Source organism: Dromiciops gliroides, chromosome 2 (genome assembly GCF_019393635.1).
Source record: "Dromiciops gliroides isolate mDroGli1 chromosome 2, mDroGli1.pri, whole genome shotgun sequence".
In the NCBI taxonomy this organism is placed as follows: domain Eukaryota; kingdom Metazoa; phylum Chordata; class Mammalia; order Microbiotheria; family Microbiotheriidae; genus Dromiciops; species Dromiciops gliroides.
In genome coordinates, this window is record NC_057862.1 from 676,407,713 (window position 1) to 676,422,917 (window position 15,205).

General features: G+C 56.9%; 1 protein-coding gene across 1 annotated transcript; it reads right to left on the minus strand.

The window, feature by feature from the left end:
* Positions 1-234: 234 nt before the first annotated feature.
* On the minus strand, positions 235-14,102 carry TEX261 (testis expressed 261). Its single transcript, XM_043989789.1, has 6 exons — positions 13,962-14,102; positions 10,202-10,281; positions 9,283-9,436; positions 3,778-3,845; positions 1,200-1,302; positions 235-889 (listed from the first exon to the last, which is right to left on the minus strand). Exons 1-6 carry the CDS (start codon positions 14,029-14,031, stop codon positions 774-776), a joined length of 591 nt encoding a protein of 196 aa, XP_043845724.1. The 5' UTR covers positions 14,032-14,102; the 3' UTR covers positions 235-773.
* Between the last annotated feature and the right edge of the window lie 1,103 nt (positions 14,103-15,205).

Genomic DNA, 15,205 nt, shown 5'->3' on the forward strand with positions numbered 1-15,205 from the left:
ACCCAGATTTCGTCCAAATCTCCCCCACCACACCCCAACTCTCAAGAGGCCCGGAAGCAGCCTAGGACACAGTCATTTCTGCTGCTCCTGCTGAACAGATCACAGTCGCCTCAGGATCCTGGGCAGGGCCACAGCAGAAGTGCCCTGAGGGGAAAAGGCCCCTGACTGGAGCTTGTCCCAGACCCAGGTAGCAGTAGGCTGGGAGAAAAGAAAGGAGAATGAGTTTTCAGGGCATTAAGGAAAAAACGCCACCCAGATTCTTTATTCAAATGGGTATTTGTACTTTGACAGAAATCACAGTTCGATTCAACACCAAAAGGCTATTTCCTTTGGAAATGCACCAAGTCGTGGCTCCACCCTCAGGGTCCTCTGGAGAGAGGAACCCCTTGTTCCCTGCCTCGAGCAGAGCTGAGCCCCATACGGTGGGGCTGATGAACTAGAAGCGGAGCTCGGCCCAACAGCCCCATTACAGGTCTCGGGAGGAAGGAATGAGGGGCAGTTTGGGGCCTCCAGGCCCAAAGGCTACCCAAAGTCCAAAGATGGGTAGCCCTCCCCAGATCCCAGATGCCCGACTCTGGACTCCTCCTCCGGAAGCAATGTCCAGGTTGTATCACGTGGCCTTCAGCTTTATCCGATCCTAACCAAGACCCCTCGGGGGTGTGGGGATACGGGGGAGAGGGCCAGGGTGGGGGGAGGCTCCCCCAAAGACATCTACCTCCAGGCTCACTGCCCCAGCTCCCTCCTCCTCACCCCTGGGCCCCCTCCCCGAGTGGTCAGTACATCTTCTGCCGGCTGGGCAAGATGGCTTCTTTGATGAAGGAGAAGACGAGCAGGATTCCAGAACGTTTGCCTCGTTTGCCTTTAGTGAAGTAGTTGGAGACCACGTCATCTGTGGAGGGACAAGCCAGGATTAGGGGGCTACTGCCAGCCTTGTGCTCTACATTGTGTGACTTAGCCAGGGCCTCTTTGCCCATGGGCCAGAATAAGGACTGCAGGAACTGAACAAGGTCTACTCTGTCAGGGGACTGGGGGCTAGCCCAGAGAATCCCAGAGGATCCCAGAGGGTAGAAGCCATGCCTCTTCCATCAGAACTGGGGGCTCCCAAGGGGAGGAACACTCCCCACCCCCTCATTAGACAAGGAGCTCCCCAAAGGCACCCCCCCACACAGGGTGTGCGCATCCCTTTTCCCCCTGCTCACCTCCAGGCTGCACAGTGGAGGGTAGGACATTCTCCCCAGCAGACAGAGACACAAAGAATGCAAATGGGATTAACCAGAGGCAGAATGTGAAATAGGCCAGGACCTGTCAAAAACAAACAGTGAGGAGAGAGGACGTTCAGTATGGAGACCAGGGTTTCCAAGTGGGAGGAGCAGAGACACCAGGGAGACTCAAGGAGGCTGGAGACAATTCATAGAACAACATGGACAGTCAAAGGGAACTAGGGAAGAAAGAGAGGAACATCAGGCTGTCTAGGGCAGCCTGCAGGACTACCCATTACCTGCCTAGTCTTACAGAGGGGCCCACGCCTTGGGACCCAGCTCTCTCCCAGGCCAACCAGGGCAGGAAGCAGGGATCCTTGGTTTGTTCATCATCCTGCGTCTGCTTGTCTGTCTGTCCCCCCCCCCCCCTCTCCCTTTCTTCTTCCTGGTCCTCTGGAGCCCAGAAGCCTGAGTAGCCTTGGAGCAAGTGGGCCGTGGGGAGCTCATCCACTCGTCCTATTTACAGGAATACTCAAGTATTGCACCTTTGAATTCATATTCAAAATTAGGTTCTCTGGTCCAACCATTCTGGAAAGCAGTTGGGAGCTCTGTTAAGGGGTACGCCCCAAGGAGCTCACTAAAAAGAGGAAAGGCTGCATCTATGCCCAAATGATTGAAGCAGCGCCTTCTGGACTAGCAAAGACCTGCAAACAAAGATGCCCAAAGCCCAGGAAATGTAAATGCAACGAAATAGTCCTTTGCTGTGAAAAGCAACAAACATGCAAAGCTGCATGGAAGGGCTTACCGGAACAGATGCACAGTGAAGTCAGCAGAACCAGGAGAATAAAGTACACAAAGGAGACACTCATGGAAGTGCAAAGAATAATGAAAGGAGCGGCACAATGTCCAAGGACGAGCCCAGGGTCTTTTTTTTTTTTTTTTAGTGAGGCAATTAGGGTTAAGTGACTTGCCCAGGGTCACACAGCTAGTAAGTATTAAGTGTCTGAGGCGAGATCTGAACCCAGGTACTCCTGACTCCAGGGCCAGTGCTCTATCCACTGCGCCATCTAGTGGCCCAAGCCCAGGGTCTTGACATTGGGTGCTGCCATTATCATCATCGTCCCCCAAGTAGCAGTGTGCATCTGTTATCTCCAATGACACCAACAACCCCAGGAAGTAGGTGCTATTGTGAGGTCTGCTTACAGATGAAGAGGGCTGAGAGAAGTCCAGGGGCCTGCCCAGAGCCACACAGCTCGGAAGAGTCTAAGGCCAAACTGAAGACCTGTCCTCTCTCCGCTACACCAGCCGGCCGCTTCCAATGGCCAAGCCTGGCCCCAAAGAAGAGATCTGAGTACGCACCTCTCTACTTTCCTTGTATCAGTGGGTCTGTTGCATCAAAACTTCAATAGGTTTCCGATGAATAGCAAATGAGCAGCGGTGGCAGGGCAAGGAAGGTGACTCAGCTTACAAACATGAAGGATGGGACAGAAACCCTTCACTTACATTATAAAAAGGAGTGATTCTAGGAGGCTGCTGTGGGGCTCCATGGGAGAAGTCACACTTTCCTTAAAACCTCAATAAGCGGAAGCACCAACTGCTTTCACCCCACATTGTATCTGCACCATCACTGAATGCCCAGTGCTGGGTCCGCTGCTAAAGGCAGCCCACACTGGGCATCTGACAGAGCTGTACAACAAGAAAGCTGCAGCTATGAGAAACCGGGACAACGAGTCTAAGCAACAGCAAAGGGCTGTCTGGTCTGAAGGAATGGAAACTGAAGGCTTGGGTGAGGTTGCCAGGTCCTACCCAGGCATGATGGGAGGGGGGATCTAGGGAAAATGCCCAAACTGCCGATGTTAGCACTGTTCCCACGCTCATCCCAAAGGTGTGAGCCCCCCCCCCCTCGAGGCCATCCATCCCCATAAAGGAGTAACCAGGAATAAGATTTCTGGCCTTTTCAATGGGTGGGAGAGGGAGAGATTTAGGAACTGAAAATACTTAAAAAAAAAAAAAAACCATGAGTGACTTTTATCCCAAAGAACAAACACAGGCTAGAAACATAAGTGGAGAAGGGAAGGATCCGGAAAAATGGCCAGAGAAGATACCAGGTGGGGGGGTGGGGTTAGGGACATTTAGGGGAGGAGTCTCAGACCCACCCAGGCTGAGTGAACACTCAGAGGCCAATCCTCAGGGACCCCATCAGAGCCAGACCCAGGGGACACTGGAGGGAGAGTGGCCCAGCTTGCCCTGCCCCAGGCCTGGGGCTCCCCAGGAAAGCCCAAAGACAACTCACAAGAGTCAGAAAATGCCAACCACTGTGTTCTCTTCCCCTTGGTACCTAGGAGTGTGGGGCCTGGAGTTAGCAAGACCTGAGTTCAAATCCCACTTCAGGCTCTCCCACCCTTTGTGGTCCTAGACAGGTCACTCAACCTCTATCTGCCTCATTTTCCTCATCTGTAAATCGGGGATAACGGCTCTTCACTCCCAGGGCTGTCATGGGGATCAAATAAAGCTGTAAAGCACTTAACCCAGTGCCTAATTGATGCCCCCACCCCAAAGGTCAGACAATCCCTCTTACCTCTGAGAAGGGGTAATATTCCTCTGCAAAATACTGGAACGCTAAGTAGTGATTGACCACCACCAACACTGCCAACAGAAGAGGGAGCCGGGGAGAGGAGAGTGTCAGTTTGAGGAGAGAGGTCCATGAAGAGTCGAAGCCCTGCCCCTGCTCCTGCCCCTGCTCCTGCCCCAGCCTGGCGGCTCCCACCCCTGGGCGGGGGACTCACATCTCCAGAGCTCACTCCCTCACTCCCCCCCCACCCCACCCCGGGATGTGGGGCTCGGCACGTCTTACCCAGAAATCTTTGCTGAACCAAATCCAACGGTAACAAGAGGTGACAGACAAAGGGGTGGGCGAAAACCTAGGCTCTATCCCCCCTGCCTGCAGGTGGGAGGGGCACACGGGCAAGCCGAACTCTCGGGCTCTATTTCACAAGCTCTTGTGTTAGAGACGGGGAGACTGAGGCCCAGAGAGTGAACAACTGGCCAAGCCCCCGGGGCATTGTTCAGCAAGAGGAAGTGTAATGTTTTCTTTGTCTGGGAGACAGAAGTTCGAACTAAACACCGGAGAACTGGCCCCTCCCAGCTCCTAATCCTGTGATGGTGCAATTACCCGAGGCTAACAGAGGAAGCTGAGCCAGAAGCAACAAGCATTTATTAGGCACCTACTATGTGCTGTGCTCTGGGGGTACAAAGACAAAGAACAACCCACCCCTACTCTCAAGGAGCTTATATTCCAAGTGAGGAAACAAGTAGAGGCTGGAGAAGGCTGGGGCCTCGGCTTGGGGGCAGGGGCCATGGGGGGCTCTGTGTTAGACCCAGAATTTGAGATGCTTACAGGACGAGCCATTTGGAATGTCAAGGAGAAGGTGAGTGACGGGAGACAGAAGCTCAAGGGAGAATGAACACACACACACACACACACACAAACACACACGCACACTCTCACATAGACACACACACGCACACTCTCACTCACATAGACACACACACAAATAACGTACAAACTGGCTAAACCTGAAGCTGGTGAAGTCACAGAGCGTGAAGAGAAGAGGACTCAGTATCAGTGCCTGGGGAAGGCCTCCTGTTACGGGGCTCAGTACTTAGAAGCTCTGGAGAGAGCAGCCATGGCTGAATTCCGAGGCTCAGGAGGTCAGGAGGAGTGGCAGGAACTGAAGTGGGCAGGGACGGAGGCGTCCCCAGGGAGGGGTCTGGGGGAGAGGTGTTTATAAGCAGCAGGCAGGGGCTGGAGAATGCTGGAGGTATGTGGAGCAGGGCTGGCCTCGGGAAGGACAAGGGCCATCCCAAGGAGAGTGGGCAGCATCACAGGGTTCACACGGGGAGGAGGCACATGATACCCGGCCTCCATTCTCTCAGTAAAGTAGGTAGCAGGAGGAGAGGAGGGGAAGGTTGGGGGGGGGGTCTTCAGGAGAGAAGAGAAAGTGTGGACCATCTTCTGTGGGCAGGGAGAGAGGCAATGGGCTCCAGCGGGCTCCAGGACAGCTGGACTGCAGGGAGGGGCCAGGGAAGGTGGATGGAGGGACTTCATGGGCCCCGGGCTGCACAGCCTCATGGCTTCTACTCAGCAGATCAGGAGCTAACAAGACACTCTTCTCATTTCCATTCAGCAGCAGATGGTGGGGGGAATTCAGGCCCGGAATTTGGCAAGAGATGAGAAGCAACAGGACTAAGAAGGGAGGAGTTGGGGAGGAAGCGACAGTACAGATTTGATTTTGTTAACCACGGGGTTAAAACTGGGAAGAAAAGCTAAGTCCAAGTAGAGATGATGGCCTATGAGGCAGAGGGACTGGAGATGGTGATGGGGGGCCAAGGACAGAGAGGAATGGCTGGGGGGAGGTGACAGTCAGGTGGAAGATGGTCCAATTTTGATTAAGGAAGCTGAACGCTTGTGGGTGACGGTGAGATCCGCAGCGTGACCATCCCTGTGCCTGGCTGAGGTGGAGGGGAGGAGGTGGTCACAGGATTTCAGGAGGGGGAGGGACTGGGAGGCTGGGGAGGCATGAACTTGGGTGTTAAAGGCCCCTACGGACATGGACAGGAGCTGGGGAGGAGAGGAAGATTGTAAGCCAGGTGCTGAACTCATGGGGGAAAGAGGGAGAATGGCCTGGAATGGTTTAAACAGGGTGGAGAATTTTCACCTAGTACCTGTGGGGAAAGGAGACTCTGGAAATCACCATGGGCCATTCTGCCTTCCCCTCCAGGGTCAGTGGGCTGGAGGGTGTCAAGGACAACTCAAGAGAGGCTCAGAGAGATTACGGTTCTTGCTCAGTCACACAGCTGGTGAGAAGTGCAGCCAGGACTAAATACACAAGCTGATTTCAAGTCCAACCATCTTTCCATGACAGAACACTGTAACCCTGGGATGAGATACTCAACCCTTCTGGGCCTGCCTCCCATTTCTAAAACAGGAAACATCAAGCATGCTCTGTTCTCTGTTCTGAGGGTAAATGAAATAGCTGATGGTATGGCAACCAGAGAGATGCTTCCCATAAATCCACAATGTTGTTAGCCTTGCTGCTTGTCAGTGTCTCATCTTGGAGAGATATGGAAGGGAGATCCTCAGGGGTCTTTGTAAGAGAATGAGTTTACATGTTGCGGACCCCAAACTTCCCAGCTCCCAACAAACTGAATTTCACATGTGGAAGATCACTTACCCAAAAAAGGGGAACCACCCCCCCAGCAACAGGTGTTGATTAGGACAAGAAGAGGAAGGCAGACCCTCATTCTGCTGAACCCTGACGTCCTTGGCCAAGGCCACCAAATTGTTGAGGGTGCAGAGCTCCTAACCCCGTACCCCATTTCCCCCATAACAAAATGGATGCCACGGCCTGAGTCGCCACTACCCTCCTGGGTGCGCTCCTCATGGACACAGCCCTCCCAACCTCATCCCTAGAGCGAGAAGCCCTGGTCTACTTTCTGGCATCCTGGGGGCCCAAATCCCCCTGGTGCGGCCAGAGCAGGAACAGGGACAGACTGTCCCTGAGCTCACCCAATGGGTCCCCCCCAAAGCGAGCCTCATTAACTTCTCTGCCTGAATGGGGAAGCCAAGACAAGAAGGGGAGGCTGCAGGCCCCTCTCCGAGCTCTCTCTCACCTGCCTCTTAGAAAGGAGGCCTCCATGGTCCTACCTAAGAGTCAAAGGTCAAGCTTCCTGACCGATACAGAAAATCACAAGTGATGCCTAAGACATTCAAAGGAGGAAGCCACTCCCAGTGCATGATGGAATGGTCTGCGGTTCTGAGGGAAGTCACAGACCCTTCCCAAGGGGAAAGGGGCACAGCTGAATTCCACTCTGGGCCCCAGGCTGCTTGTACCCAAAGCATGGCCATTTCAGACATGCTCCGCTAGAAGAGGCTCCCAGGGCACTCCCCAGGGACGGGGGCCCCAAGGCCACAGGAAGAAGAGAAAGGAAATTCCTAGACACTGAAATCCGTTCAACCCCTGTCAGAGGCCGAGGGCATCGATAATAATTCACACTCAAGATTCAATCCTGCAGCAGAACCGGAACCTCATGCAGCGATGCAGCTCTCCGGCCACCCACAGCTGCCCACCCCGGCCTCTAAAAGCTTGGCTTCCGACGGGGACCTTCCTGTTACGGGCCCAGGGCACCCCAGAAGTTCTCTGGGACACATCAAAGAACCTTCTCCTTGAGAAACTAATCCAAAGGACAGATGCCCCGAAAGAGAGAAGCGGAACCAGATCAGACTGAGCTAGCTTCAGAACCTCCGCCCTTCATTCCAGTCTCCCTCACCCCTGGGGAGATAAATTTGGGTGTGGCTGCTGCCTTTGGGTCCCGAGGAGAGAGATGGCTTGAGAGATCTGCAGCCACCCCTCACCCACTCCTCCAGCCACCCCCAGTGGGGGATGGTCCTCCCTCCCTAAGGGAACTTTCCTGTCAGCTGATCACCCCCATCAGTCCTCTATAAAACTATCTACCTGTCTCCTGCTTGAGGAGATTGGTATCTCAGAGCCACACTCTGCCATGCCTTCTCCCCATGAGAAGTCCAAGGATTTCTTTCATTGTTTCCCTTCCCTTCCCTTCCCCTTCCTCTAAATAAACTATCTTATTCTAACTGCTTTTGTGTGCAAGAGGGTGTAATTCTTTCAAGAGGAATTCCTAAGGACCCCAAACCCCCTATCCCATTTTCCCCATGACACTCCCTACCTCCCTCTTTCTCACCAAGAGAGCCCTCTGGCTGGCCGCCCCCACCCCCACCCCCACCCCACCTCCTATTCTTGCCATACTTCTAGCCCACTTTCCTCTGCTAACAGTCTTCTCTATTGCCACGGCTGCTCACTGTGGGGCTCCCCACAGCCTTCTGGAGAGGCTCCTCGTCAGTTCTTGGGGGGCAGCTGCCTGGGCGACAGTCATGAGAGCACCCTCCCTCTTGTGCACAGGCCACATCTGCGCCAGATACTTACAAGAGCCAATCAGGCTCGTATTCTTAGAGACCCTGAGGGCAGTGATTTGGCCCAAGTCACCAAGCTAGACAGGAACAGGGCCAGGGTCAGCACCAGTAACCAGAGGCCCCGACTCCACTGACCTCCCAGGACGGCTCTGAGCCCCCAGGTGAAACGCTGCTGTGCTGCAAAGGAGGAGCAGGAACCAAGAGGCCGCTATGCACTGTAACAGCAATGGTGCTCAGAGCAACACGACCGAGCTGTTCTGAGCCAAAGGATCATTCCGATCCACTACGAAGGACGACCTCTGATGGAAGATGCCATCCACCTGTGGGGAGGCCTGATCTATGGCAGGACGGACCATGTGGTCCATACAGGGTTACAGCAAATGTGGGCCTCCTCTAGGGCTCGGCGGGGAGGGAGGAGTAGGGAGGCAACTCGAACTCATAATGGACCAAAAAGTAGGGAGTGACTGCTGCTGAGGTTCCCCATCCATGGCCTGGGGCCCTGGCCTGGAGTTCACCCTGGAGCCAGTTCTGCAAGGATGAGGCACTTCCTGATGAAGACCCAGACAGCACTGAGGGCAGCAGCATCAGCACGCATCACTCACACTCACACATACACTCACACTCACACACACACACACACACACACACACACACACACACACACACACACACACACACACACACACACACACACACACACACACCCCTCCCTCACACTTGCCCACAGAGCCTCGCAGGGAGGGAAAGGCCCAGGCCTGCCCTGACGCCTCCCGTGGGGCCAGGCCACACTGCCCCTGGCCTCTTTCAGGAGGCCCTCCCTCCCTTGGCCCAGTCCAGTCTGTGCTTCCCACCATCTCTTGTCCTGCTATCGTGAGGGTCATGCAGACGCACCTGGCCCATCTTCCCCTCAGACTGACCCTCCATCAGGGCTGGGCTAAGGCAGCTCTGAATGGGAGGCTCCCAGCCCCCACCACACCACTGCCTTGCCAGGATGCTGCCAAGGGAAGGGCAAGGCAGATGAGGAGAGGGCACCAGGGAGGAGAGGGCACCAGCCCCTGGGCCTCCCCATCGGGCCACTGCCCACCTTGTACTCACCACAAGACAGGATGAAGTTGGGTGAGGTCAGCATGATGAAAGGGAAAGTCTGCAGGAGGCCAAAGTAGACGAGGTTGGTGAAAAGGCCCATGCCAATCAGGAAACTGGGGAAGCGCTCAAAGACGTAGAGGCCGACCAGCACGGCTGTGGAAAACTGAGCCGAGCACAGACTGGGACTTAGGATTTACCCCGCTGCCCCATGCGGGGTCCTCCTTGGCCAGCAGCTCTGCTGGTCTCTACCGCCTCGCCCCGCCCCACTCCTTTGGGGGCTCGGTGTGCTTGGATCCATACACCTCCCAGTCTAGCTCTGCAGCTGGACACACCACCCCCCCCATCCTACTAAGGCCCAGGGAGATCGGGCGATCACAGGACAGGGGGTCTACACTGGAAGGTACCTCAGCCCCAACCCCTCATTTTACAGGTAAGGAGACTGAGGGCCAGGGGCATGAATGACCTGCCCACACTGCTCAGAGCCTCCAGGGCGGATTCCTATCCCTGGGGCTGCCTCCAGCTGAGCTCTAGACCATGACGGCTCTTTGTGCCCAGCTAAGATGGCCCTGAGGGCCGCCGGGAGGTCCCCTCTACCCCCTCCCCAGCCGATCTGTCTAAGCCACATCCCACATCAGAGGAACATAGCTGGAAGGGGCCTTCGAAGGCATCTCCTCCTCTGAGCTGAGGGGAACACGGGCACCAAGGAGCAGGGCAGGAGCTCCAAGGCAGAGGCCCTGGCATTCAGACAGACCACACAGCACATGGCAGGGCCAGGACTCCTCTGCTCACGGGCACAGGATGCTGTAGCAGACCAGCAAACTGCCAAGCAACATCCCTGGGTGGGCAGGTTGGCTTTCAGGTGTGAGGCCCTGGAGAATGACTTCTCCTGGTGATGACTCAGGGGAACAGGGGAAGATCAGGCCCTTACCCAGATCATGTATTTGATGATCCGACTGGTGGCCACCGTGTACTCTTCTATCAGCTCAGCCAAGTAGTAGAGTCCGGCCGCTGGAAAGAAGGAGCAGGAGAGACAGCTAGGCTGGCTGGCCCAGACCCAAGCCTCTTCAGGGGCCTTTGCCCCACACCCATACCGAGTGACAGTCACCATCCTCTGCCATACTGTGCCAAAAAAGACCCTGCCAGCCTCTCTTGGTTCACCCAAGTACCTGCCCTGGGAGAGTCCTTCATGCCTTGGGGGAGGGGGGGGTCAGCCCTGAAGGCCGTCAGTGACTGAGGCAACGTCCCTTACCAGGGCCTGGATGCTCCTGACAGCAGAGAGAACTACAAAGGGAGCTAATGATGCCCAAGACTCGCCACCTCCTCCAGAGATGAAGCTACCAAGAGGCAAAGACTCATCCAAGGTCACCCAGCAGGGACAGCACAGCTCAGCACCATGAATTCCCAGGCCAGCCAAGGAGTCGACACAGAAACCACGTTCAAGGCCTGTGATGCAGCCCTTGGGAGAGCCTCCTCCTGTAAAACAGCCTTGCCTCCTCTCCGATTCTCGTCCCTACCATGCCACCTTTCAGGAAACAGCTTTGCTCACCCTACCCCCAGCTCATAACAATCCAATGGGTCTACAGCCCGTTGGTGTAGAGCCTCTCTCCACCAATGCAGACCCCCAACCTGTCCATGCCTGCCCCGGGACCTTGTAAATGACCTCCATGTCACCCCACTGGTCCCCACGTGCTGGGGGCTGGCCTCCCACTCTCCTGCAGGGACTGACTCACTCATCAATTTACCCCTCAATATACTGATCGGTATCAGGCTCATTTTCTTTTCTGGTCATTCTGTGTGGACCCAGATCTATAAAATACCTGCTCACAACGTGGAGGGAGGCAAAGGAGATGGGAGCACTGTGTACAAATGAGGCTCAATCATATGGCCTTTCAAAAGATAAAAGGCACCAAGTAAGAAGGAGCCAGAATGAGTCTAAATAACATCACTGACTCCACTGATATAGCGGACAGCCAGCCTTCGAACTAGGGAGACTTGGGTTCAAATCCTGCCTGACACACATTGGTTACATGACCATAGACAAGTCACCTAAACTTTCTGTGCCTCTGAGCAAATTCTTGTTGAAAATCTTATTGGCGTCTTTTGTAAAAATCATTGTCGTTTACAAATATATACTTCCTCCCCATAAGCCATTGCTCACGTGAAAACACTTTTAACACTTTTAAGAGTTGTTTTTTTTTCGTGGGGGGAGGAATTAATTCAGTAAAACTAAAGCCTCAGCCACAGCCAACAGCAGGTTCCTTTTCCACATCCACAGCCCCTCACTTCTGCAAAGAAGGGAAAGGACAACCAAACAGCGCTGGAAGTTAGAGAAGAGCGGCAGCTTTGCATCAGTGAAGGGAGTTTCCCACACCAAAGGAAACCAATGTGCACCAGAGGATGCGTGCAGGTGTGGGTTTACATACTGGCAGAGATGCCCTGGGCAATCACTGAACCCCTGGGAAGGGCCCCAGGACACCCCCTAAGACTATCAACAGCAGAGCAGGTGCCCACCTCTGATGGCAGAGGGAGCTTCCTCCCCAAGCTGACGAAATTATCTCCCCAGTGAGGGCAGTTTAACCCACACACACGTGATTCTCACATTAGGGCATAGGGCGGGGAGCCGCCTGAGGCCCTGGCACTAAGGCCAAGCTCTCCAAAAAGAAGGAGCTGCGCGGAAGGACTTCTCGCGGCCCCTCCAGCCCCAAACTTCCTGACCCCAGATTTTACTGGGCCTCTATACAGACATAGAAGTTCACACATGTGACACAGCTCGCCCAAGGTCACCGCCAGTAAGCTCAGCCTCTGCCAGGACTGGCCCTCCCAGGATTCGGCTCACTGACCACCTCTGGGGACCTGCAGGCATCCAAGACCTGCCCCTTCCCCCAGAATGTGGTCCATGATACACTCGCACTCATGGGGCCCCCAGCAGCAACGGGTGGGTGGAGGGCACCTCCACCTAGAACAGACCGGGAAGAACACCACCAGCAAGCATCTTGGAGGCCCCTGCCCGGCCTCTCTTGAGCCATGGGTGCCTAGGCTGGGCACTACCCCTGTCCCCAAGGCCATCGTCCAGCTTCCCTGGAATGCCCCCGACCCCCACCCCAGACAGCAGGGGGGGGGCAATTTCAGTTGGCTTGGGTGATTTTTCAGGCATCCCTCCGTCAGTTCCTGAAGACCCCCGGGGCCATCTTTAGAAGGCTCTGGCCTTTATGGGTAATCTCTTCCCAGTTCCCTAAGTAGCCCCCCCCCCCAGCTTGGCCCCAGGGGGGTCTTTCCTGCTGCCTCGGCCCAAGCCCTGCTCTTTCCCCACCCCTCCAAGTCTTCTCCCCCAGAGAGACCCCCTTCCCCACTTTGTAAGCTTCCCTTCCTGTCCTCACAATCCCTTTCCTTCTCAGGGAGGGCGGAGTTGAGAAGAGTCCCCCAGACTGAAGCGGGGATGCCCCTAAACCACCTCCCAGTGCCCAGATAAGGAGGCAGGGAGGGAGGTCCTGAGGCTCCGGGGGAGCAGGGCCACGTACAGGGAAGAGGGGGAGGGGGAAGGGGAGGGACCCTGGCCAACTTAACAGAGGGGGCTGGAGGAGGAACAAGGAGAGGGAGACTTGTAATTAGGGGAGAGGGAGGGGTTCCCCAGAACCCGCAGGGAGGATCCCAATAGTGTGGCTGCTGTGTACTGGGGGAGGGTCCCTCAGCATTTTAGAGGAGGATCTGATACAGTACAAATGGAGAGGGGGCGGGGGTCGCGTAGAGGAGGACCTCTTAGTGCATTGAGGGGTGGTGAGGGTCCCACCTGGGAGGAGGGGAAGGGAGAGGAAGAGAAAGGGAGGGAGAGAGAGGTAAAGAGGAGGGAGGGGGAGGGAAGGGAACGGGAGATGGAGAGAAGAGGAGGAGAGGAAGGGGGAGGGAAGGGAAAGGGAAGAGAGGAAAAGGAGGAGGGAGGGAGGAAAAGGGGGGGAAGGGGGAGGGTCTCCTGGCATGCTGGAAGGCACCCCGCTGTGCGTCACGGGGAGGATCTCTCTATATTTGGGGGGGTAAGCCCCATGGCATACTGGGAGGAAGGGGCTCCCAATATCCCATATGGGGGAAGAGCCGGCTGTATGCGGGGAGACGGGATCCTAAGGGGATCCCCACAATACACTGGAGGTCTCCTGGTCTGGGGAAGGAGTCTCTGCAGAACACAGGAGTGGGGGGGGGGGTTTCCACTGTACACGGAGGTGGGGGTGTCTCCCGATGGGGAGAGTCTCTCACTCTGGGAGTCCCCCAGAGCGCACCGGGGGTGGGGGTGGGGGCGTCTCAAAGTCTCCCGGTCAAGGACCTCCCTGAAGCACACTGGGAGTCTTGGGGACCTCTGGAACACCGGGGGTCTCTAGCTATGGGGCTCCCCACAACACTGGGAGTCTCCTGATTGGGCGGCCTCTATAGGAGTCCCCACAGGACATTGGGGGTGTCGCTACGGGGGTCCCCGTAGTGCACTGGAGGTCTCGGAGCCTCCCAGTCTGGGGGTCCCCAACGTGCCGTGGGGGTCTCTCCCTATGCGGGTGTCCCTCCCTGTGGGGGGCCCGCAGTGCCCTGGGGGTCCCTCCTTATGGGGGGGTCCCTCGCTATGGGGAGCCTCTCCCTATGGGGTCCCTACGACACCGGCTGGGGGTCCCTCGCTATGGGGTTCCCCGGGCAGGGGCGGGGGCGCTCACCGATGGCCAGGGTGACGAAGGCCACCTGGATGAGCAGCGACAGCCAGCTCAGCGCGTACATGAACCACATGGCTCACCCGCCGCTCTCCGGCCTCCGCCGGGCCTCCCTGCTCGGCCCGGGACCCGGAGCCGCCGCCGCCGCTGTCGTCGCCGCCGCCGCTCAGGCCCCGCCCCCGCCGCCGACGTCGCCGAGAAGAGCCGCGGGCCCGGAGCGCCGCGGGCGGTTCTCACAGCGGCGCCTGCCGGCGGGAGGCCGAACTGCGGCCACAGCGCCCGCCCCGGAGCCGGAGGCTGCCCTCGCCTGCGCAGAGCCTGGAGCAGCCCTGGCCGTCCGCTCCAACCCTCTCATTTTACTGATGGGGACACTGAGGCCCACGGAGCCTAAGGGACCCAGGATCACAGCTCTGGAGCTGGGAGGGGCCGCCCCGGCTCTGCCCTCTGCCGTCTGCCCAATGACCGGGTTGAACTTAACCTCTCCAGCCCCTTCCAAGCATCCCTTGGCCGGGGGTAAACCAGGCTTCGCCCAAGACAGCGAGGTCTCCCCGGAGTGAAAGAACCCGGATTCTAGTCCCCGCGTGCTTTTGGACGAGTCACTGGACTTCCTCTAAAACAAAGCTCCAGCGAACCCGAGGTCCCTCCGACGCCCCACGCGTGACCCGGGAGTCCTTCGGGGCAGAGCAGGACAATCGTGTCCAGGTCTAGCAAAGACACGGATTAAGTGGAGGAAAGCGAGCGTGGGGGTAGGGGGAGCCCCGAGTCGGCCAGAAGGAGAGCGTGCCAGCGGGGGGACTCCCCTGGAGGGATGGGCGCAGGACAAGAGCGGGTGCCGGCGCCGGAGCAGGCGCCGGGGAGCGCTTAGCGCGTGGTCAGCCAGCGCGTCCCGGGCCGGCGCAGGCTATGCTGACTCTTGTCCCCCGGCTGGACTTCGGGGACACCGGGAGGGAGGATGAGGCTGACGACTGTGCGCAGCTCCGCCTCCCTTCACCCCGCGATGAAGGACCGACGCCGGCCCTCCTCGAGGGCGGGGGCCGTGGGTATTGGGGAGAGGGCTCTCTATCCCCAGGGCACACAGTAAGCACTTAATAATGCCTGCCCAGTGACTGACCGTGAGTGACTTCAGGCATTCAGAGGGCTGTGACCGCGCCTCGTCTGCCCAGCCCCTGAAGGCAGAAGCAGAAACAGGTGCTACATCTGAGAAAGAGCTTCTTAAAAGTAGAGATCTTCCCAACGGGGCAGCAGGTTCT

Bases quoted from the DNA above. Each gene is read 5' to 3' on its own strand.
- TEX261 (XM_043989789.1), bottom strand. From the start codon at position 14,031: ATGTGGTTCATGTACGCGCTGAGCTGGCTGTCGCTGCTCATCCAGGTG. The intron at 10,282-13,961 runs GTGAGCGCCCCC...CCTTCTTTCCAG, and splicing joins CTTCGTCACCCTGGCCATCG to CGGCCGGACTCTACTACTTG. The intron at 9,437-10,201 runs GTAAGGGCCTGA...TGCTCGGCTCAG, and splicing joins TCATCAAATACATGATCTGG to TTTTCCACAGCCGTGCTGGT.